This window comes from Manihot esculenta, chromosome 14 (assembly GCF_001659605.2).
Source record: "Manihot esculenta cultivar AM560-2 chromosome 14, M.esculenta_v8, whole genome shotgun sequence".
In the NCBI taxonomy this organism is placed as follows: domain Eukaryota; kingdom Viridiplantae; phylum Streptophyta; class Magnoliopsida; order Malpighiales; family Euphorbiaceae; genus Manihot; species Manihot esculenta.
This window is the reverse complement of record NC_035174.2, coordinates 13,204,282-13,228,106: the sequence shown is the minus strand read 5'-3', so window position 1 is coordinate 13,228,106 and position 23,825 is coordinate 13,204,282. Positions and strand designations below refer to the sequence as shown.

General features: G+C 35.6%; 2 protein-coding genes across 2 annotated transcripts; one reads left to right on the top strand and one right to left on the bottom strand.

Moving 5' to 3' along the window:
• The first annotated feature begins 491 nt into the window (after positions 1-491).
• LOC110607379 (transmembrane 9 superfamily member 8) lies at positions 492-5,839 on the top strand. The gene is made up of 7 exons (XM_021746478.2): positions 492-781; positions 3,083-3,247; positions 3,347-3,456; positions 3,580-3,688; positions 3,791-3,903; positions 4,012-4,165; positions 4,280-5,839. Exons 1-7 carry the CDS (start codon positions 671-673, stop codon positions 5,435-5,437), a joined length of 1,920 nt encoding a protein of 639 aa, XP_021602170.1. The 5' UTR covers positions 492-670; the 3' UTR covers positions 5,438-5,839.
• A 3,842-nt stretch (positions 5,840-9,681) lies between these two features.
• Positions 9,682-22,244, bottom strand: LOC110607380 (probable WRKY transcription factor 32). The gene is made up of 5 exons (XM_021746479.2): positions 21,869-22,244; positions 21,740-21,789; positions 18,471-19,156; positions 18,198-18,356; positions 9,682-10,321 (listed from the first exon to the last, which is right to left on the bottom strand). Exons 1-5 carry the CDS (start codon positions 22,164-22,166, stop codon positions 9,958-9,960), a joined length of 1,557 nt encoding a protein of 518 aa, XP_021602171.1. The 5' UTR covers positions 22,167-22,244; the 3' UTR covers positions 9,682-9,957.
• Positions 22,245-23,825: the final 1,581 nt, after the last annotated feature.

Sequence of the window (23,825 nt, the reverse complement as noted above, 5' to 3'; positions counted from 1 at the left end):
TTTCGTAAACTAAATTTTTAAAATTTTTCAAACATTAAAAATATATAAAATATTTTTTTAAAAAATACTTTTCGTGAAATAAAATTAAAAAGAAAAAAGAAAAAAAAAACTAGTTTAGCATTGTTCACATGAATGTCTCATTATAGTTTAATAGGATATAAGTTAGAAATCATCTTTGAATAATTAAAAAAATTGGATTTTCTTTTATTTTTTTAAATAAAAATAGTAAAAGATTTAAATAAATTCTTATAAAACAGTAAAAAACTTTTATTCCATAAAAATCTTTTAAATTAAAAAGATAAAAATTGGGATTAACTTTATTTAAAATGACTTTTTTCCACAGTAAATGATCATTTGTGACTAATTAAAAAATTATTAATTATTAGGGAATCTTTACCGCACGATGAATCGAATCCCCAGATCCTACGGCAAACAAGTAAAGACCCCAACGGGATGCATTCTAAAATCTCCCTACGCCAATTCCCAGGGGAGAGTGGCGCTTTCTTCGTGCCACTATAAAGAAAACAAAAGCCCAACGACGCACCCACCATTACCAGTTTTCTAGAGAGAGAAAGCGCACTGGTCTTAGAAAGGGAGAGACAGAGAGAGAGGGTGTGAAGAACTAGAAGACCGAATTTTGGTGGATCTAGATCCTGCGCTGTGTGCTGCTATGGCGGGAGGGTCTCTCGCATTCAAATTATGGATCTGCGTCTGTGCTTTGCTCTTTGTCCATTCTCATTGCTTCTATCTCCCTGGTGTCGCCCCTGAAGATTTCCTTGTGGTAATCACATCTCTACATACGTTTGATTCTCTACCTATCTATATCATTTCATCTGTGACTCTTGTATAGTTATAAGCGGTTTCCGTGATTCCATAAATAAATGAATTAGGGACAGATCTTATTTTTTTTCTTTGACTCTGCTCTACATGGTGTTCAATTCCTGGATCCAAGCGGCATGCCATTTTTTTTTTTCGTTTTATTGTCTTTGACCTCTTATTTTGGTTTGTTGTGTGTGCATAATACGTCACTTTATCTTGTTATTTACTGTGGCTTTTGTTGGGATCTATGTTGGTTTGCTGGGTTCATTGAGCTATCAATTCCTGCTCTTTTTGATATCTTCCAAATTTAGCCAAACTTTGTATGACTATGATGATCATGATCTTAAGTATTGCATGGGAGCTGGTTATTGGGAGTTAAACGGTGGAATATGAATGGAGGTTAACTCGTTAATGATGTTTGTGAGTTATTTTGGGATGTAAATGAAAGTTAGAAAGATCAAATATTTAACTATTAATCTCTGAGTGCTTATTTTTCTTAACCTATGATTTGGGGTTTAAGGGTGATAGGTAAAGATTTTAAAGTTTTTACCTCCATTAACGTTCAATTTTCAAGGAACTTCCAAACAAGGTGAAGTTGATTAGCCTCTTTTTGCATTCCACTCTATACCCTTCCATTGCCCATTAATTTTCAATGCCATGCTTGTAAATCTCCATTTGCTTCCATTAAATTTTATGAATTACTGTTATTTTTGTATCTTCTGAATGTATCCAAATAGTTGTTGTATTTTGGGCATAGATTGTTGTGCAAATATATACATATTTTGGGGATTGGGGGTGGGTGGGTGGGTGGATTTAGATGTACAAATCTGAAAGTTGGAAGAATAATATTGGTTTAATTGGTGAAAAATCATACACATTTCCGAATGAGATAGTTGTATTGAAAAAAAAAAAAGTGTGATCGGGTTGCCTGGATAAGAGGAAAATAAGAAATATAAAACAAATATATTGGTTAAATAAGCTTGCTCATAATGTAATACCTTAAAAAAGAAAGTTCCAATTTCACAATATAAAGACATTTTCAAAATTTCATTATATATCTACTTAGAGGGTGTTTGTCTTACAGTCTTAGAAAATCAGGTTATAAGCTCTAATGACCTCATTTTATAAATTTTTTGGGCTTATAAACAAAAAAAATAAAATGGTTGGAGGAAGCAATTTTTTATTTTAGTACTTATAAGCACCAAGCTTATAAGTTAGTTTGACCAAGTCTTTTATTATACTACTCTCATTTAATTTTAAAATTCTATGTTTAGTCGATTACCTTATTAGGCACTTTTAATTTTTTTTAACCAAACAAATAATTGCTTGAAGTTTTAAATGCTTATTTAAAACTTAAAGCTGAAATTAGCTTATAACCACTAGAGCTTATAAAGCTAATTTTCATAAGTTAAGTCAAATACCCTCTTAGCTAAACATGTTGGTCTCTCTTTTTCTCTTCCCCTCCAACCAAAAGTAAAAGAAAAAGAAAATCTGTTTATAATCTTCTATTATGTATTGAAATAAGGAACTGTTGAGTGAATTTTCTTATTCTTTGGATCTTAAATCTATTGTGTTTCATTTTACTTTTTGTATGTTTGCTTAATCCCAAATGCATTAACCTTCTTCTTTAATGGCTATAATTGGAATTTCTGAAATGCATTTACCTTCCTTTTAATGACCAAAGTTGAAGTTTCTGAAATTAATTTGTACAGGTTGTACACTGAGAGGATTGTGATTTTGTGTTTAAGAGCGGATTCATAAAATATTTGTCCTCCAAAATTTCTGAAAGCTTTCTACTTATGATTGTCACAAATTAAATTATAATCAAATTGCTTTAGATCGTTCACCAATGTCGGTAATTGACAATTATACAATTCAAACAATTTTGTATTCAATTAAAAAAAAAAGAAGGTAAACCACTTTGATCGGTTAAGAAGTACGGTTATTAAACTCAAATTTTGTTTTGATCTAAAAGGATGAAATGGATTTTCTTTTATTTTTCTTGGTCAATAACTGCAAAAATTACAAATTCCAACTATTGATTGATTGATAAGAATTGTGTCGCGACTTAATTTGGATTGAAAATCTATTAATATATCTTTAATGGATAAAAAAAAAAATTAGAATGCCTTTTTGAGATTTGAGAAAAGATATATTTATGTGTTTGCTATCTAGTGATGTAGCAAACAAGCTGTTGTTGACATGGTGAGTTGCTGACTTAATAGTAATACTAATTTGGTTCTGATTTTATCTGCTGATGCAGGGGGATGAATTGAAGGTGAAAGTAAACAAACTGGCTTCTACAAAAACACAGCTTCCTTACTCATACTATTCCCTTCCTTATTGTCGTCCAAAGAAGATAGTTGATAATGCAGAAAATCTGGGGGAAGTTCTTCGTGGTGATCGCATTGAAAACTCTCCTTATGTGGTAAGCTCGTGGTCTTAAATAATTTTGTATTGCTATGGTATAAGATCATGGCTATTGCATGGTTGACAGAATTTTTCTTTTAATCTTTTTATATTGCAGTTCAAAATGAGAGAACCACAAATGTGCAAAATCTTATGCCATATTACACTTGATGCAAAAACTGCAAAGGAATTCAAGGAAAAGATAGATGATGAATATCGGGTGAACATGTGAGACATTCAATCAAGAATCTTTAGTGATATACATATATTTGTATTTTAAAACAGCAAATAGCATTCTGTTGTAACTTGTGTGGTAATTTGTGTGATACATTATGCTTTGTTTCTTAACAGGATCTTGGACAATCTTCTACTGGTTTTCCCAATTCCAAGGCCTGATCAGGAAAATTCCTTTGTGTATCAACATGGTTTTCATGTTGGTCTCAGAGGACAGTATGCCGGAGTAAGTGCTGACCGATCATGTCCTGGCTTCATTTTTTATGAAAACTTTGCTGTGCACTTATGCAAGCCATTCTTATTCCTTTATATGCATGATACTTTGCAGAGCAAAGAGCAAAAACATTTTATTCACAATCACTTGGCATTTACTGTCAAATTCCACAAAGATGCTCAGACAGATTCTGCCAGGATAGTTGGATTTGAAGTAAAACCATTCAGGTTGAGTTTTATGATTATTTGCTATATTGGTCAAGTTGTGTTGAACTTAGTTTTTGATATGATCGTCTGCTTCTTTATGTTGAGATCTATCCTTTTTTATGAGTTTAGTGTTAAGCATGAGTTTGAAGGTGAGTGGAAGAATGAGAAGACCCGTTTAACAACCTGTGATCCCCATGCAAAACGATTAGTCACCAACTCAGAAACTCCTCAAGAGGTTGAGGATAAGAAGGAGATAATCTTTACATATGATGTTGAGTTCCAGGTTGTACTTCATGCCCTTTAGTGAAGCATTTAACTTTTTCTGGTTCAAAGCTCCAACTGTGACTCATAATGCTGAGTTTCTCCAATTTTCTTGTGCCTTATTTTCACCTTGCAGGAAAGTGATGTTAAGTGGGCATATCGGTGGGATTCCTATCTTCTGATGTCTGATGATCAGATCCACTGGTTTTCTATTGTCAACTCATTGATGATTGTTCTTTTCCTTTCTGGGATGGTGGCTATGATCATGTTGAGGACATTGTATCGGGATATCTCCAAGTACAACCAACTGGAGACCCAAGAAGAAGCCCAAGAAGAGACTGGGTGGAAATTAGTGCATGGGGATGTTTTCAGGCCTCCATCTAATTCAGATTTACTCTGTGTCTATGTTGGAACAGGGGTTCAGTTTTTTGGGATGATTCTAGTTACCATGATATTTGCTGCACTAGGATTCCTTTCTCCTTCAAACCGAGGTGGACTGATGACAGCCATGCTTCTCCTCTGGGTATTTATGGGCCTGTTTGCTGGACACACTTCAGCTCGTCTCTATAAGATGTTCAAGGGGACAGAATGGAAGAAAATCACTCTCAAAACAGCCTGTATGTTTCCTGCAGTTGTCTTTGTCATTTTCTTCATATTGAATGGTTTAATATGGGGTGAGAAATCCTCTGGGGCAGTGCCATTCGGAACCATGTTTATACTGGTCTTTCTATGGTTTGGTATCTCAGTCCCACTTGTCTTTGTTGGTAGCTATATCGGTTTCAAGAAGCCAGCAATTGAGGATCCTGTGAAAACTAACAAGATACCAAGGCAGATCCCAGAACAGGCCTGGTACATGAACCCAGCCTTCTCTATCCTTATTGGAGGCATTCTCCCATTTGGTGCTGTGTTTATTGAGCTCTTCTTCATCCTTACCTCGATATGGTTGCATCAATTTTATTACATATTTGGTTTCTTATTCATTGTCTTCATCATCCTCATCATCACCTGTGCCGAGATCACGATTGTGCTTTGCTACTTCCAGCTATGCAGTGAGGACTACCTCTGGTGGTGGAGGTCATACTTGACTTCAGGTTCCTCTGCGCTTTATCTGTTCCTTTACGCCACTTTCTATTTCTTCACAAAGCTTGAAATTACAAAGCCAGTGTCTGGGGTGCTGTACTTTGGGTACATGCTGATCGTTTCGTACGCTTTCTTTGTGCTGACTGGTACAATCGGTTTCTATGCCTGCTTCTGGTTTACCAGGCTCATCTACTCATCAGTGAAAATTGATTAATCCATGGATCATTGCTTCTTTCTGAATGGAATGACCAATTTGTTTCCACATGATAGCGTGCATTATTTGGACAGGTTCGGAGATGTTGGATATTGGTACCTCAAGAATTACCATTCGGGTTCAGTTTTGAATTGTTATATCATAGGAATTTCTTTTAGCTTTTTGATACAGGTTTTAGTTCTTGCTACGGTTTACTTTCTGTCATGTTCTCTGTTTGGTATTATGACACTGAGGGAATTGTTGAGCAATCACCTTGTCCCTCCCTGTTATAGAAAAGAAAAACAATTCTTGTATTATTGATGCTAGTTTATGTTCATTTCTATTTGGAGGTTCCAAAATATTGGGAACCAAATAACATGTACTTCTTTTGTATAAAGAAAATGTAAGGCCATATTCTGTTTAGTGATTCTGCGGTTAATTTTCACTTACCAGATTGTTTCAATTCATCTCTTAATCTCAATTTGGACTGCAAAAATCTCAAATTTCAATTTTATGTGTAAAACGTTCTTGCCTCTTTTACCTGGTTTTCAGTACCTTTGTTATATTTTTTTTTTCTGCAAATCGGAAACCTCTTAGCAATCCATCAACAGATATCCAAGAATTTTTTTGTTTTTTGGCTTTGCCAAAGGTAATTCATTAAAGGTGCAGAAACCACAATATAGGCTCAAGGTCTCATAGAACAATAGACTTGCATTGTAGTTCAGAAGCATACCCCAAGCTCCTGCATGACAACTCAAAAAACCCCATTTCAACCCCCCATAGTACATAAACCCTAAGCTAACAGAAAATCCGACCCATATAGTTGACCTGTTTTCAGTAAATCCACAAGTCTGGAACCTTCTACCAAGGATCAGGGCTTCCTAGGGAAAAATCACTATCCAAACTAGTGGCAACCGACTATCTACACCAAGCAGTGGCAGTCCACAACTACAACACCTCCTCAAGATCATCGCCATTAGAAACAGAGACGAGAAAACATGCAAAGCATTTCCGGACCAAGACTTGGAACAACCGATATAGAGCAAAAAGGGGGAACCAGCAGCTTGGCGGAAGGAGAGATAGAGCTCCCGGTCATCTTAATCTCTTATAGACCTTAAGGACCGAGTACCCAACCTGGTAGTACTGTGAGTGTCCTAAAAAAATATCAAACCTAAAACCAAAGAAAACTTGCAAGCTAAGAACCAGCACCACAGCCAACACTAGCAAAGCAAGGATTTGCACCAATTAAACGGAGATACGTCACATGCATGGCTATATCTCCTTACTCGAGCCTTAGAAACCCTCTCCTTGAGGAATCGGCTAGTCATAGAGCAATAGAAAACCAAAAAGATATGTTCAACTTACTCGGAGGTGGGGAAGGAGAAACCCGCTCTCCGGATGGAAGAGACTGAGATCGTCCCTTGCCTCAAAGGGGTAAGAGACAACTGACTGAAGTGGTAGAAATAAGAGAAAGAACCTCCGGATAAAGCCAAAACGAGAGGAAGACTCTTTCTCTGACAAAAAAAAAATTTAGAGAGAAGGATTTTTTTTCTGATTCTTTTGTACCTACCTATACATTTTCAATCCAAGAAATTCACAACAAAGGGATGTTTATACAATAATTCTTGCAATTGGTAATACCAATACAAGTACAAATTCATAACACAAAAAGAATAATTCTTATTGAAATGAAAAGATTATTTATACAAAATTACAATTAAAATTCATAATGATTCACAAGAGATCCAAAGCAAAAATTCAGCCCATGTGCATATTTGACGCCAAAAATTATAACAATTTAGAATTAAACAACAAAAACCCATAATAAAAATCTAAAACAATAATGCCTTATCAAATTCTTAGCTTCATTGTCGAGCGCTCTTCTGATGGCCCTTTTTTATCCTCAAATAAGTAATGCTTGTCATTTCTTTTCTGTTTTAAAGTTTTCTTCAGAAAACATGGTACTCATTGGTCTTGATTTGTTGCACTTCAATACTTCTCTCTCTCACCACCGAGCGGCAATCATGAAGCCTAGAAGGAAAAAACCTTTAGATCCGTAAAAGAAAATTAAAAAACACACAAAAAAAAAAACCAAATATTAATAGGCATAAAAAAAAGGTAAACTGTAGTTTAGTCCCTCTGGTTTAGTGAAATGCAACATTTTGTCCCTCTGTTTTAAAAAACCTTCAATTTAGTCACTGTGATTTTTAAAAACTATGCCATTGGTCCCTCCCGTTAGATTTTCAGTTAAATCACCGTTAATTTTAATTAAAAGACAAAAATACCCATTCTCTCTCCTTCCTCTTCCTCTTCTTCTTCTTCTTCTCCTTTCCGATCTTCTTCTTCTTCTCCCGTTAGGTTGTTGCTTTCATTAGCTTATTTGAGGAGGAGGAGGAGGAGGAGGAGGAGGAGGAGGAGGAGGAGGAGGAGGAGGAGGAGGTCGGGAAGAAGAAGAAGAAGAAGAAGAAGAAGAAGAAGGAGATCGGAAAAGAGGAGAAGAAGAAGAAGAAGAAGAAGAAGAAGAAGAAGAAGGAGATCGTAAAAGAGGAGAAGAAGAAGAAGAAGAAGAAGAAGAAGAAGAAGAAGAAGAAGAAGAAGAAGAAGAAGATCGTGAAGGAGAAGAAGAAGCAGAGGAGGAGGAAGAGGAAGGAGAGATAATGGGTATTTTAGTCTTTTTAACTAAAATTAACGGTGATTTAACTGAAAATCTAACGGGAGGGACTAATAGCATAATTTTTAAAAATCACAGTGACTAAATTGAAGGTTTTTTAAAATAGAGGGACGAAAGGTTGCATTTCACTAAACCAGAGGGACTAAACTACAGTTTACCCAAAAAAAAAACATACAAGTCTCCTCATCTTATAATTTTTATTTATTTTACTTTTTTATATATATTAAAAAATATAATTTTTTTATTAATTTTTTAATTATATTTATTTTAAATATATTAAATTTTATTAAATATTAAAAATTTTTTAAAAATAAAATTAAATAAAATTGTAATAATTAATTTATATATTATTATAATTAAAAAAAATAATTTTAAAATAATAAAAAATAAATAAAAATTATGAAATAGAGAATAATATTGACACCTCGAAAGAAAAATATAAAAAAATAAATAAAAATTATGAAATAGAGAATAATATTTTATCGTAAAAGAAATACAGACAAAAAATAAATCGATCAATTTTGAATGACTAAGAAAATAGTTATGAATGACTAAGAAAATAGTTATAAGACTTATTTAATATCGAAGTTTATCTACTTGAATCATTGTCTATTGATAACAAATATGAAATTCTCTCTTTAATATCAAACTACTCTCTCTATTATTAGGGTTTTTTTTCTTAAAAAAAAAAAAATTGTTCTCTCCCTGTAGTGGGATTGGTATGCGTTTTTAATATTTGATGTGCATTTTGGCAATCACAAAATATAATATGGATTATTGACTTATCTAATTTACCTTATATTCTTCTATTTATATTTACTGATTTAAATTCTTCTACAAATTATAAAAGTAGTTTTTTCTCTATAAATAATATTACATAAAGGATTTTTAATTATCCAAAATGAAAAAGAATAATTTATTACCTAAAATGTTATTCTTCTCTATGTAGATCCTCCTTATACAGAAGATTACTATTGTATATGAGTGTACTTTTTTTTTCCCTCTATTTAAAAAAAATTAAATTGTACTAATTTTCTTATGCTCATTAATAAATTTTCAACTTTTCTATAAAAAGTTAAATAAAACTCACCACGTTTATAATTAAAATCTCAAATTTATTTCTATCACTAGACTTTATTTTATTATTATTAAAATATCTCTCTGACTTTGAAAATATTATCAAAATATCTCTCAACTTCAAAATTAATTTTATATTCGTTTATCAACTTCAAAATATCTCCCAACATTAATTTTATCTTAACAAAAATCTCTAAAAAAATTAAAATTACCTTTTCACGAATATGAAACTATTCGTAAAATTGAAAGATATCTTGGTGACAATAAAATTGAAGGATGAACATGAAATTATTCTTAATGTTGAGGAATGAATGATATAATTTACCCTAAAGTAAATGTGTCTATTTTTCTTTCGTAACCATTCTAATTTTAGTTTTACACTGGAGACAACATAGGCATTTTGAATGCATCATGCAACTTCCCTGCTTAAACTTTCAGCACCAACTTTTAAAGCTGTCAGCTACCTGACATTTGCAGATCTGGGGCACATAAGAAGATGAAGATATTGAAATGGGTCACAACAAAGATATGGAAAAATTGGTGCCAACCAATTCCATGTTCCAATACTATTAGCTTACTGATTGTGTACAATACCAAATATACAGATGTCTGTCTGATGAAAGGCTGGACTGGAGGAAGAAGGAAAGTTGAAAAAAGATTTATAAAAAAAAAAAATTCAAATCATCAAACCTCATAATTCAATAATAATTCACATCTAAACAGCTACGCGATTTTCAAGGGAGGCCGAGCATAGATAACCTTTTCGTCTTGCACGGTCTAGAGAAAGGATCCATCAGCAAGGCTTGATTTCAAATCCAATGCTCAGAAGAGTTCGGGCTGACTCCATTGCCTTTTCCTTCTCACCTCCAACGTCCAAGGTTTCACTGGTTAATTCACCTTCCTTTCCGACAGACCATTGCGTTGAAGTTACTTGGTTCTGGAATGTATCAGTTTTCTTGGGCTGCAAATTGTTCATAGAAGCAGGAGCAGCAGCAGCTACAAGGGGAGCACTCGGCGGACCATGTCGCTTTTTGGGTACTGGCATGTCATGATCATGTACTCCCTTATATGTGATCACGACTGCGTTTGTGTTACCTACTGCTGTTTCAATGTGTTTACGAACAGGACACCCAGCGGATGTGCATCTATAATAGTTCCTGCAAAATTTGTTTTGAGGAATAAATAAGAACAAAGTAATAGAACTCACAGGGTGGATTAAGTTTTGGTAGTAAATTAGCAATTAGAGCTTTCAACTGATTGTCATCCTGGAAGCTACTTCCTCGCTCCAATTAATCAGGTAATATACGAAAAATTCCGACATAATGTAACCTTCACTTTTATCGGGAATGCTTCTCAAAAATAAAAGGTTTTCTTATCTACCAGCTCTGATTTAGCATTGTGGATCTATATGGCCAACACTCTTGCATGTGACTTCAAGTTTGCCGTACAATTTGCATTGAACAAGGAGGAGCACAGTATTTGGTATAAGTGATAGGAATGTAATTAACTCGTGACCCATCTAAGAACAAGAAGACCAACATGCAAAGGTCATGCTGCAATCACAAAGGAGACAATACTATCTCCACTGTTCATCATCTAAAAATCATGAGGGACTTGAGTTAGTTCTAAACACTCGTTAATACTAATTCCCTTATGTAATGAAAGCCATCTTTCACAATTATATGAGACACAATTCTTCCCTAAAGCTGTCTCACAAATATTATCCAAATCATAAAGCCAATACTTCAGTTCAGACACTTTCTTCCAGCTAGAAGCCAACTTCGCGAATATCATCTTGGTATCTAAAGTAAATGACATTATTCTCCACTGCTCACTCCACAAGTCACAAGTCACCAAGTCTACAGCTCCTCATAGTTCACTCACCAACATTCACTTGAACCATTACTCAATTGTTGCTTGATGTCCTCCGAGGGACTAACATCTATGGAGCATGACATAACAACTGATCAAGCTACATAACCTACTACAAGAAGGAACACTTTGACTTGCTTTTGAATCTCTTTTCCTTTTCCCCCTTTTTTCCCCCTTGCTAGTAGTGAGGTTTGAATGGCCAAGGCTACCAATTGAGTTTATCTTGATGAGCATATTCCAGTTAGGTAAGAGGAAATCAATAGGAAAACCTTAGGATTAAAGGCATGACATCTGTAAGCAATTTGACCAAGCAAAATGAATTTCAAACTTTGAAAATATGCATCCATAAATATGTGTGAGCTAGAAAGAAGGCGTGAAGGACACTGGGATTCCAGCCAATCATAATTACCATGGAACTCTACAAGATTCAACTATTAGCACATGAATTTGAACAAGTCAAACATCAGATGATCAGTTCATAATTTGCCTCATCAACTTTTCATAAAAAGTCATTTTACCCTTCAACTTTAACTTTATCCTATTTACTCTTTCAACTTTCAAATTGGTAAAATAACTTAATTCCTAGAACTGACATATGATATTCACGTGCTGCCACATCATAGAGATTGTTATGAAGGCTGCCAAAGAGGGAGGCCCAAAACCATTTAGAGTATATTCTAGAAGGATATAACAGAAATTGATGACTCAGCAGCAATCAATAGAATAGGCTACCTGTAGGATATAGAGAGAATGTTTATAAATAAGACAAGAGAATGTTTATAAATAAGACAAAAGAGGATGTAAAAGGCATGTTTTGTGAGTATAGAGAAAATCTCATATTGAGAGGCTGGTAATTTTCTAGAAATACAACCCTTGTTTGCGGAGTATTGGCTATCATCCTCTTCTTCCTTTATTCCCTTCCTACTTCTGTTGTGTATTGTTCTTTACTCTATCAAATTGATCCTGACCTGCAGTCGTTTGTCGATGCCCAAAATCAGAATGGAGTCTTGTGTCGATCAAGTAGAGAGGAACACCACTGTATTAGAGGATACTTTCAAAACTTTTCATCTAGAACAAGCAGCTTGGCAATCTGAACAAGATCAGCGATTCACTAAGCTCGAAGCGGTGCTCACATCCTTCATTCAAGGTAAGGCCATCACGGTAGAAGATTCCACTGCTTCTCCGTTACCATCGGTTGCCATTTCCACCTCTCCTCTTAACCCACAAACCCAGGCCATCCTTCCACCACTTCTTCCACTGTTTTAACAGACAAAGTAGAGATGCCTCTGTTTGACGAAATAGACCCAGTCGGTTGAATTGCTCGTGCTGAGCAATATTTTGAAATTAATCAGACAACAAAGGCCATGAAAGTCCCTGTTTCTTTGATTGCCATGGATGGTAACCTCCTTCATTGGCTCAGGTGGTTGAGACAACATAAGCCTGATCTTACATGGCAGCAACTCACTATTGAGTTACTTCTAAAACATCGAATTGAAGCGTTGGATAATCCCTTTGAATATTTGGTCGCTATCCATCAAACAAAATCAGTGACTGAGTATATTAATGAATTTGTAAGGCGTTCTTCCCAGGTACCTCTGTTATCTAATGCTCATTCTCTAGAATATTTTTTGAACAGCTTACATGCGGAAATCCAAGTTCGCTTACGTTCTCATGAAATGCAAGATTTATATTTGTTATGAGAATTTCCAGGGAGGTGGAACGTGAGATTGAATCTCACCTGGGCTTGCCACTTTCTCAACTGGCCTCCTACTCATTTCAGTATTCAGTTGGTTATCAACCTAAGACCTCAGCCCAGTTTCTATCTCCTAAGCCTTTAACCGTTGTGGAGCCCAAACTAGGCCCACAGCAGAGACCTCAACCTTGCAAGGATTCTCAACCCTCACGACCACTCGACAAAAACCAGAATCACACACTTCCCATCCGTTCTCTTCCCCCACCGCTAGCCAAATCCTCATTGTCATCCCTTTGCCCTTGTACCACTCGCTATTATTCTCATCATGAATACCAAGAGCTCCAATCTAAGGTCTTTATTTTAAGTGTAAACAACCATACCCACCCTTGCATGAATGCCCCAGTAAATCCTTGTAAGCCCTTATTGCTGCTGAAGATGAGGGTTCGGTGTACGAAGGCAAAATTGATACTCTTAAGACTGATGTTCCAATGCTCTACCCTTTGATTATTGATGAAGGCCATTTTTCTCTTTTGGAATTGCCGTTGTTCTCTATTGCGGGCGTTACCCACTCTAAAACTATGACGTTCTGGGGATCAATGGTTTCCCTTCCCATCATTGTTATGGTGGATAGTGGTGCTTCTCACAATTTTATCTCGGACAAATTTGTGACTTCTTATCATCTGCCGGTACATTTAACTTCTCTTTTTTCTGTCAAATTAGGGGATGGTCGATGAGTTATTTCCATCGGAATTTGTCACAATCTCAAATTACAAGCACAATCTTTGACACTGAAGGCAGATTGTTATGTCTTTCCCTTGAGTGGTGTTGATTTGATTTTGGGGGTATCATGGCTGGAACAATTAGGGGATGTTCAGGTCAACTGGAACCATATGACAATGTCCTTTCTCTCTGGGGGCACTCGCATTACCCTTCGAGGCGATTCCTCTCTTAGTTGCACTCCCTTATCAACACAAGCTATTCACAAGACCCTAGATGTCTCCTGTGCTGCTCTTCTCTGGCAGATACCTCCATCCACAAAAAGCCTAACATTAGGGTTTTCGATTGGGGGAAAATCTTCACCCAGATATTTTGACACTCTTCTCTGAGTTCGTCCAAGTCTTGTCTGAGGCAACTTCTCTCCCTCTCCACCGATATGCTGACCACCACATTCCTCTGAAGCCAGCACAGAACCTATCAGTATTAAGCCTTACCAGTATGGTCACAATCAAAAAGATGAGGTGGAGAAACTGGTGCTTTCCGCAGGAATCATTCAACCTAGTTGTAGCTCCTTTTCAAGCCCTATTCTGTTAGTTAAAAAAAAAAAAAAAAGGACAGCAGCTAGCAATTCTGTGTGGATTATCGTCAACTCAATAAAGCCACCATACCTGACAAATATCCCATTCCAGTCATTCAGGAGATGCTGGATGAATTACATGGAGCTCGATATTTCTCAAAATTAGATTTGAAATCTGGTTATCATCAGATTCGGGTAGTTATTGATGATGTCCATAAGACGGCTTTCCATACTCATTCAGGTCATTACGAATTTCTTGTTACGCCATTCGGCCTCATTAATGCACCGGCAACATTTCAATTTGTTATGAATGATGTGTTCAGGCCCTATCTACATTGATTTGTGCTGATGTTTTTTGAGGATATCTTGGTTTACAGCCCCACCTGGGAATCTCATGTGCAACACCTACGGATAGTTTTGCAATTACTTCAGTCCAATCAACTCTATGCAAATCTGAGGAAGTGTTCTTTAGGAAAAACTTCCAGTGGAATATCTGGGTCACATTATCTCTGCCAAAGGTGTGGCTATGGATCCCTCAAAAGTCTCCGGTGTGTTGCGTTGGCCTCAACTCAAAACGACCACCTCCGTAAGAGGATTTCTCTTATTAACAGGCTATTACTTATGTTTTATCCGTCACTACGGACAAAATGCTCTTACAGCCTTATTACGAGAAAGAGTCAATTTTAATTGGGGAACAGAGGCACAAATGGCTTTCGACCAGCTCAAACTAGCAATCACTTCTTCCCCAGTCCTGCAATTGCCGGATTTCACCAAACCATTCATTCTTGATTGTGATGCTTCAGGGTTCGGGGTGCGCCCTCGTCCTAATGCAAGAAGGACGACCTATTGCATTTTTTAGTAAAGCTCTAGCCACCAAAATGCTGGCCACTTTCGCGTATGAGTGAGAACTAATGGCTTTGGTCTTGCTGTGAATCATTGGCGCCCCTATCTAACTGGCAAAGTCTTTATGGTCCGCACTGACCAGCGCAGCCTTCGTCATTTACTTGAGCAACCAATTACTACTCCAACACTGCAGCAATGGCTTCCGAAATTATTGGGCTATCGTTTTACAGTGGAATACAAGCCTGGTATCTATAATAAGGTCGTAGATGCTCTATCCCGTAAGGAAGATGATCACTTCACTCTGTCTGTTCTCCCTTTTCCCACTTGGTTGGACTGGGACTCCCTCAACGTTGACATATCTAATGATGCTAAACTCCAATAGATAATTTCTTATTTGAAACAGAATCCTCATTTACCTCCAGTATGCTATTATTAATCAGCGGCTCTATTTCAAAGGCCGCTTGGTGATTCCTGCCGCCTCTCCGTGGACTCGCAGGCTTATTTCAAAATGTCACTCAACTTTGATAGGGGACCATTCTAGGACATACCGAACATACCGCAGGATCGCAGCGTCCTTTTATTGGGCTGGGATGATGAAAATGGTAACTTAATTTGTGGCTTCCTGTTTGATTTGTCAACTTACCAAGTACGATACTTAGTCACCAGCGGCTCTTCTATAGCCCTTACATATTCCACAAAACATCTGGGAGGATGTTGCTCTTGATTTTATCATCAGTTTACATCGTCTAAAGGAATTGATTGCATTCTGGTTACTGTGGATAGGTTATCCTAGTATGGCCACTTCCTTCCCTTAAGATACCCATTCACAGATGGTTGCACAGTTGTTTACAAGGGAGATTATCCGCTTGCATGGTATTCCTAAAACTATGGCAAGTGACTGGGATCCTATCTTCTTAAGCTCCTTTTGAACTAAAATCTTTAGGTTACAAGGTACTCAGTTGCGGTTTTGTTCCGCCTATCATCCACATAAGTATGGACAAACCGAGGTCCTCAACAGGACCATTGAATTGTATTTGCATTGTTTTTCTTATGAATAGTCAAAGACTTGGGCCAACTGGTTGAGCTGGACAGAATTTTGGTATAATACATTCTTTCAAAGTGCCGCTGGTAAAACACCATTTGAAATAGTTTATGGTCGTCATCCCCCCTCCGTTACTCAATTTCTGCCAGGAGAGACTCGAAAAGATTCTGTTGCTGCTACACTGGCTGATCATGATGAAATAACGCGATAGCTAAACAACTTGCATAAGGCCCAACAAAGAATGAAGAATACTGCTGAAAAGAAAAGAAGGGAATTAGAGTTTCAAATTGGTGATTTATGTTTTTCTCAAACTTCGACCCCATTGACAACAATCTGTGGCTTCTAGAATAAATCAAAAGCTGGCTCCCCGTTTCTATGGTCCTTTTAAAATGCTTGCCAGAATAGGAGTTATTGCTTACTGGCTGAAAATGTCTGCATCTTCTCATATTCACCAATTTTCCATATTTTTCAACTCAAGAAAGCCATTGGAGATCATATTCCTAATCCAATTTTACTAGCCGAACTAGCTACTGAAGATCTGCCTACGGTGGTACCCGAATCTGTTCTAAATACTCGCACCATCCAAAAACATGAGGTTCCAATTCAACAACACTTAGTTCAGTGAGAAGGACAATCTATTGAAAATGCCACTTGGATTGATGAATCTGATTTCAAGGGTCAATTTCCTTCCTTCAGCCTTGAGAACAAGGCCACTTCTCTTGGGGAATGTATTGTTACGAAGGCTACCAAAGAGGGAGGCCCAAAACCATTTAGAGTTTATTCTAGAAGGATAAAAGGAAATAACAGAAATTGAAGACTCAGCAGGAATCAATAGAATAGGCTAGTTGTGGAATACAGAGAGAATGTTTATAAATAAGACAAAAGTGAATGTAAAAAGCATGCTTTGTGAGTATAGAGAAAATCTTAGATTGAGAGGCTGGTAATTTTTCAGAAATACAACCCTTGTTTGCCGAGTATTGGCTGTCATCCTCTCCTTCCTTTATTTCCTTCCTACTTCTGTTGTGTATTGTTCTTTACTTTACTAGGGATTAAATTATTCAATAATTAAAAACTAAAAAGGGTGATACATACACTCTCTCACTTTGTAGAGAGTATTGGCTATCATCCTCTTCTTCCTTTATTCCCTTCCTACTTCTGTTGAGTATTGTTCTTTACTCTACCAGGGATTAAATTATTCAATAATTAAAAGTTAAAGAGGGTGATATGTACACTCTCTCACTTTGTAGAGATTAAATCATTCAACATTTAAAAGTTAAAGGAGAAAATAGGATAAAAATAAAATTGAGAGGGTAAAATGACATTTTATGAAAAGGTGAGGGCAATTATGCATTTAGCCTTCTTTCAATAATACATCTCCTCAACACAATGAAGTTGTGAACCAGTTGATTAACTTTCTAACTGAAGTTCCTGTGCCAGATTCAGACTAGCTCAGAAGAGATTTTGCACTATGTCGGTCATCTCAGACAAAGAGCAGGTATGCTATAACTCTTATCATCCAAATGGCACAGAAGATGAGCAATGAAGTCAGCTGACACATTTACAGAAAACCTTTTAAATCTAACTACCCAACTACTATATCTCTCTAAAGAATAACCATTCAAACACTTCCAAAAGTCCATTTTAGTGCACTACTTTTTAGGAACCTCAAAGAATTCAATCTTCTGAGAAGAAGCCAAGTTCACCTTAAAAATTGTAATAGAAGATGGACCATGATACAACTCCTCTGCCCTTGTCTCTGCAGATAGACAAGAAAGGGAACTCATCCCCAAGGACCCAATAAACGTTATCTAAGAAAATCAAAGGACCATTTCCCCAAAACATATAGAAACATTAACATTCTATAGCAGCACAAGATATCAATCAAATGATGAAGCCATCAAAAGGGTAAGGATACAAAATATTGGACAAATAAAACATTTCTAACTGGTTTAGTCAAAACCAACACAACACAGTAGTTTAAATATGCAACCAAAGAATATGATCTTTAAAAGCATGAGTCTGTATCAGAAGAAAGCAGAAAAGAAGGAAGGATGAGGGGAGAGAGAGAGCACTATTAACATGAGCATTCACAAATGAGTATGATAAATCAATTTCCTCTTATTTAAATATTAATTTTCTTTTCCTCTCTTATAAATAAAAAAGAACCATAATTCAGAAGCTACAGAATTCACCCTTACAATACATCTTAAACAGTGTTATCACATGTTAATAGGTATTAGCTAAAAATTTTCAACCATGCAAAGAATAAATGAAGAAACAAACATGCACCTGGGATGGGGATTTCCCTTCACCATCTTTTGTCCATACTTGCGCCATCTGTACCCGTCACCTGAGATTCCCACATCCCCTGCTGCATGCACAACAAATTTTGGTTTCTTTCCAGTTTTTATGAGAGTATCTGAACATTCTAAGTTCTCCTTCTTCACTCTGGTCAACAAGGAGCAAAAATATTAAAACTAAATGATCTCAAACGGTGCCTTTCCACAATTAAATTGAAAAGTGTTAACATCACATAAGAAATTCAATTATGAGAAACCTTACCTCCGTTTTGGTTCAGGCTCACTGATATGCTCCTCTTTGATTTGAATTCTCCCATTCCCATCAGAACCACTTGAACTCTGCCGCTTTTTCTCAGGACTCATGGGTGTTTCCTTTATAGGTTCTTTTGGCAATGTGGCCTGATCTGAATCCTTGAGTGTGCTTATTGGATGTTCTTTTAAACTATTGCTCATAACAGGTGCAGATGATAATGCAACCTTGATTTCTCTGGTGGGGTTATTCTTTCGAGGTGGATCATGACTGTGGGTTCCTTTATTAACAATCTCGATCACATGGCCTGAATGGTCTGCACATTCGATCTTTTTGGCAAAACAGTCAGAATATGTGCACTTGTAATAACTTCGAGAACCTTTAGGACTCTTCACTTGCTTCTGACCATATTTTCGCCAGCTGTAACCATCAGGAATACGTGCTTTCAAAATGGGAACAGAGAGACTTTTAGGATCAGAAGAATTTTGTTGATCTGCTTCTTGTGCGGATACGTTATTAAGCTTTGATGGTGACTGCCTTATTTCTGGTAATGTTGGACTTGGAGCAGACAATATAGGTTGTGTAACAGAAGTTGGTGAAAGCTCTGACAAGGAAGTTGGGCATAGAGAAGACTGAATCTCATTTTGGATCTGAGCCTCAGCATGCCGGGTAGTTAGATTTCCCAATACTTCATGCCCCTGGACATTAAAAAGAACACATACAATGACAACATTACATTCATTGAAAAACTATATTTCACTAACGCAGACAAAAGCTCATGCATATGGTACAATGTTCTCATTCAGGATAGATCACAAAAGTATACAGATGTATCCAGACTCCAGAAAGAAGATTAGTAAATGCATAGAGTAGCAGTTGACTTGTCAGAGTGTAAGGCTTGTGCCTAAGAAACAACAGTGTATATATAAAATCTGACATATTGGTATTACATGTTCTACTTGCAGACAAACAAAGCAAATAGGAAAAGAGAAATTAACAAAGTAATGAAGAGAACAGATTATGAATAAATTATTGTAAAATATAACTGGCATGGAATTTAGAAATGCATAGAGTGCAGCGAATGACTTGTCAGAATGTAAGGCTAATACCTCAGCAACAACACTATCACATAAAATCTGACATATTGATATTACATGTTTTAAAAACTTGCAGATAAACAAAGCAAATGCGAGAAGAGGAGAAATGAACAGAACAAATCATCGCTAAATTATTGTAAAATACAAGTAAACTGCTCTTTCCTCTCCAGCTAAATTACTAAAATAATTGACCTATAAAGATAAGGGCCTAACCTACTAAATTGCTATGTTACTTAGACTCAGGTATGAGTATCAAAAATGAGTAAATATCCCCGTGTCTGACTTATCAACTTTCTAAATAAAAAAATGCAGGGATATGGATCTAAAATTCTAAATTTAGACATGATTGCTTGGATACGTTATGTTATACAAAATAAAATAGAATAAACAATATAAAATTATGTAAGAATATATAGTTTAAATAGATCATCAAATGCATCATTCAAAATACAACTATTTTCTATCTAGAGGAAAATAATGCTCTGTTATCCATGCTCTTCATCTTGAGAGAAAAGAGTGCTCTATTAACTATGCTTTTCATCATTAAAGACCTCTGTCACTCAAGTGTCTAATTGCATGAATGTGTTAGACACATTTTCCATATTGTGTCCCATGCCATGTCGTGTCAACATGAGTATGACACGGGAAAATCAAGAATCGGACTAGAGCCAAATTTTCATAACAAAAAAAATAGACCAACCATTTTTCTGACTTAAAAGTAAAGTATATTTCTCTTTACCTTTAACATCTCTAACCTATATCAAATTGACCTAGAAGATGCAACTCATACACACAAGGCAACTCAGAACTTCTTTCAAGCCTTTTTTTTTTCTGAAGTTGCAAAAATTTTGTTATAACTCAGCATGACGATCAAGATAAGGAGTCATCTGAATTTTGATATAGCAGGAACAGTAAAACCTTCATTTGACTATAGAATTTTGATTGTGCTTCATAAGAAAGGGTAACTAGCTAGCCGGTAAAGACTCTAAAATGTTAACTAGTCTGCAAAGATTAAATAGCTTTCAGCCAAAAATTCAACAAGTAAAATGCTGAACTGAAGTGGGATTTCAATAAACTCTCTTATACACAAGAAATTAACTGCATGATGTTAACATCCCTGAAATTCCATGCATTTGAGCTTCTAGATTTATATTTGTTAGAGACAGGGAGAGAGAAAGAAAGCATCCACTGTAGCTAGGAGTCACGCTTTGGTCCTATATCTGGCGACTAACATGTAGTCCTCTTACAAATGCACTTGAACAACCTTCATACAACTGTGAACCAAGGTGTTGAACTTTCCAAAGGCTAGGTTACAAAATATAAACATAAAATTGTGAACTTGGCAATTCATAACGTGTGAGATTCCACAGTTTTCTGAGGGCCAGAGGAGTGTTCTCTACTGTACACAGCCTTCCCCTAATTTAGGCAAACAGGTTATTTCCATTACTCAACCCCATGACCTTCAGCTCAGTGGTCACAAAGGAGCAATCCTATTGTTGCATCAAGGCCAACCCTCATAGAACATGTTATGGCTTTCTGAAATAGGACAGTCAAAGTATAAGAAGCAACTAGGCCGGGCCTCAAAGAATTCCTTTTTCTTTTTTTTTTTTTTCTTTTCTATTTCTCACTTTACCATATGAGATGATTGCATTTTCATTTGGGCTAATGAAAGCTGAAGCAGTGAAAATCAAACAATTTTTTTTAAAATAATATATATAATAATAATTGCAGGGTTATATATATCAATTTTTTCCCCAATTCAACTTCTTCAGCTCTCAATTTTTTTATTATTGCTGATTTTTTTTTCCCTATTCATTAACATCTCGAAGTTCAGTAGCATGTACTTGAGATCATTTCAACCAAATCAAAATTTTGCAGCTTTTTTTTTCTATATGCAGCCAGTCATAACTATTCTAGAAGAAAATAGCTCCTAAGAGCAGAACACTGTCACCAAGCATCCTCTGACGCATCAATTCTTAAATTCCATCTAACAAACAATTTTTTTTATGCAAAGACTAAATAAATGTAGAATAAGTGCCATACATATAAAAACTTCTCTCAAATTCAAGCAAACATATTTCAAACAGCGAAAGCATTAAATTCGCAAAGAAAAAACCACAGAACCAAAATAAACGAATGAACCAATCAACCAGACAGTATAAATGACTAAGCCAACTCTCTAACCTTAAATTCAGCTTCCACATGCGGTTCCAAAGCTGAATTATCCCGCGAACCTGCAAGATCACCAGCGATCACTCTCAAACAAGCCGAACCTAAATGAACTAAACACACTCTTTCCAAAAGAAAACCTACCAACACACTGATGGTTCTCAGATAATATCTGTGTGGAAGGTGCAGCTACTAAGCCTTCCAATTGTGACTCCTTCAACTCCTCCACTTGAGAGGTCGATAACTCCACGTGTTGAGAATCAGGTAGTTGCTGTAACTCACTGAGTTGACTCTCTTCCTCTTCTTCCTCGTCTTCTTCCTCTTCTTCTTCGTCTTCTACTTCTCCTTCTTCTAGTTCTAAATTGTTGTCGTTTTGTACTTCACTGTGCGTTTTCTGGTTTTGTTGTCGTTGGAGAGCTTCGAGGCTCTCCCTCTCAGCCATGGCCGATTCTCTCTGAGAGAGTAAAGTTTTCAGAACAGTTACAAAAAGTATGTTTTTTTTCTTAGTACAGTCCGATACAGAACCCGATAAATTGAGACCCGACACTGTTACTTATTCGGTTCGATTGCGGGAATCGAATTATGCGTATCGCGGAGAGAGAGAGAGGGAGAGAGATTGGGACTAGCGAGTGGTGGGGGTATATATGTCTTTGACTAGAATTGACTCAGGTGGTTTTTTGGTTGAGTGGGCGGGGTAACGGATGCCGTCAGTTTCTCCGTTGCTTTAGGTGAGGGCACGATCGGCGTGGCTTTTGTTGACTTGACGTGTTCGGTAACGGCGCAGGTTGCCGTTTGTTACTTGTCGCTTTGACTCTGACATCGTGACCATTTTGTCGTTGTTATTTTAATATTTATGCCTCTCTTTTTTTATTCTATTTTAAAGTTTTTTTAAAATAATATTTTAAAGTTATTTTATTAAAAAGTAAACTAATATGTGATTGGTAATTAACTAAATACCTTCGCATTTAATAAAAATAATATTTATTCTTTATTTTTTAAAACACAATTCAAATATTTATATATTTAAAATTAAACTTTTTAGTTATTTCATTAAATAAAACGTTATCAATTTATTTTAATATTCAGTTTTATATTATTTAATTTTTTAATTTTAATTATTCATATTATTTAATTTTATTAATTAAAATTTATAAAATATCCATCATTAAATTTACATTTACTGGTTATAAAATATAAATAAAATATAATTCACAAATTCAAATATTTGACCGTAAATCTTCTTGTCTCTACCTAAGATCCTTCTTCTCTCTACCTAAGATCCTTCTCTCTACCAATAATCACATGAGTTTCTTTTCTTTGCTCTGATATGATTTATTTTTAAAAAAAAAATTCTTACAAAATCAGTTTCTTAAAAATAATTTTTTTAATTAAGAATTTCTTTATTTTAAATAAAAAATTATTAAAAAAATTAATTTAATTAATTTCTTATGAAATTCTTAAATTCAAATGGATTTTGAGGCAACCCAACTGGCCTTACCAAAATCCCTCTTCTCCAATTTACAATGGCTTCATTCTTCATGGCAGTTGAAAAATTTAATCTTTTTCAATGGATATAGAAGAAGTATCTATTTTATATTTTGGGTTATGTTGTTTTCTTTGAGATTAAATTATTTTGCAGGTATTTGGCTACCCCTCGCTTTTCATGATCCCACCAGTTCCTTCATCAACTAACAACCCATCCCCATAAATTGATGCTAAAATTTATTGCACGCACAAATTGCTCTAATTTTGGTGTGAAGTTTGTCGCTCAGGGTCCAGATTTTATTTGAGGCAGGAAAGGAGGCCAGAAAGAAGTAACTGCACTGCAAATAATGCGGATAGGACTCTTCAGCGGAGATGAAGAGGGGTATATATGAATCAGGTTGAGCAATTCAAATTGAATTTATTAAAATTTTTGTAAATTCAAATTAAACTGGAATTTTAGCTATTCTGATTTTCAGTCAAATATCATTAAAATTCGTTTAGCAAATAAATTGAATATTATTTATTAAAAATGTTTAAAAATTGAGTTTGAATTTTATTTATTTAAAAAAATAAATTGAGATTAAGTAAATTTTTATAAAATTAAAAATAAATAATT

Bases quoted from the DNA above. Each gene is read 5' to 3' on its own strand.
- LOC110607379 (XM_021746478.2), top strand. From the start codon at position 671: ATGGCGGGAGGGTCTCTCGCATTCAAATTATGGATCTGCGTCTGTGCT. The intron at 3,248-3,346 runs GTAAGCTCGTGG...TTTATATTGCAG, and splicing joins TTGAAAACTCTCCTTATGTG to TTCAAAATGAGAGAACCACA. The intron at 4,166-4,279 runs GTTGTACTTCAT...TTCACCTTGCAG, and splicing joins CATATGATGTTGAGTTCCAG to GAAAGTGATGTTAAGTGGGC.
- LOC110607380 (XM_021746479.2), bottom strand. From the start codon at position 22,166: ATGGCTGAGAGGGAGAGCCTCGAAGCTCTCCAACGACAACAAAACCAG. The intron at 19,157-21,739 runs GTTAGAGAGTTG...TTTAATGTCCAG, and splicing joins ATGTGGAAGCTGAATTTAAG to GGGCATGAAGTATTGGGAAA. The intron at 18,357-18,470 runs GTAAGGTTTCTC...CTTGTTGACCAG, and splicing joins GAGCCTGAACCAAAACGGAG to AGTGAAGAAGGAGAACTTAG.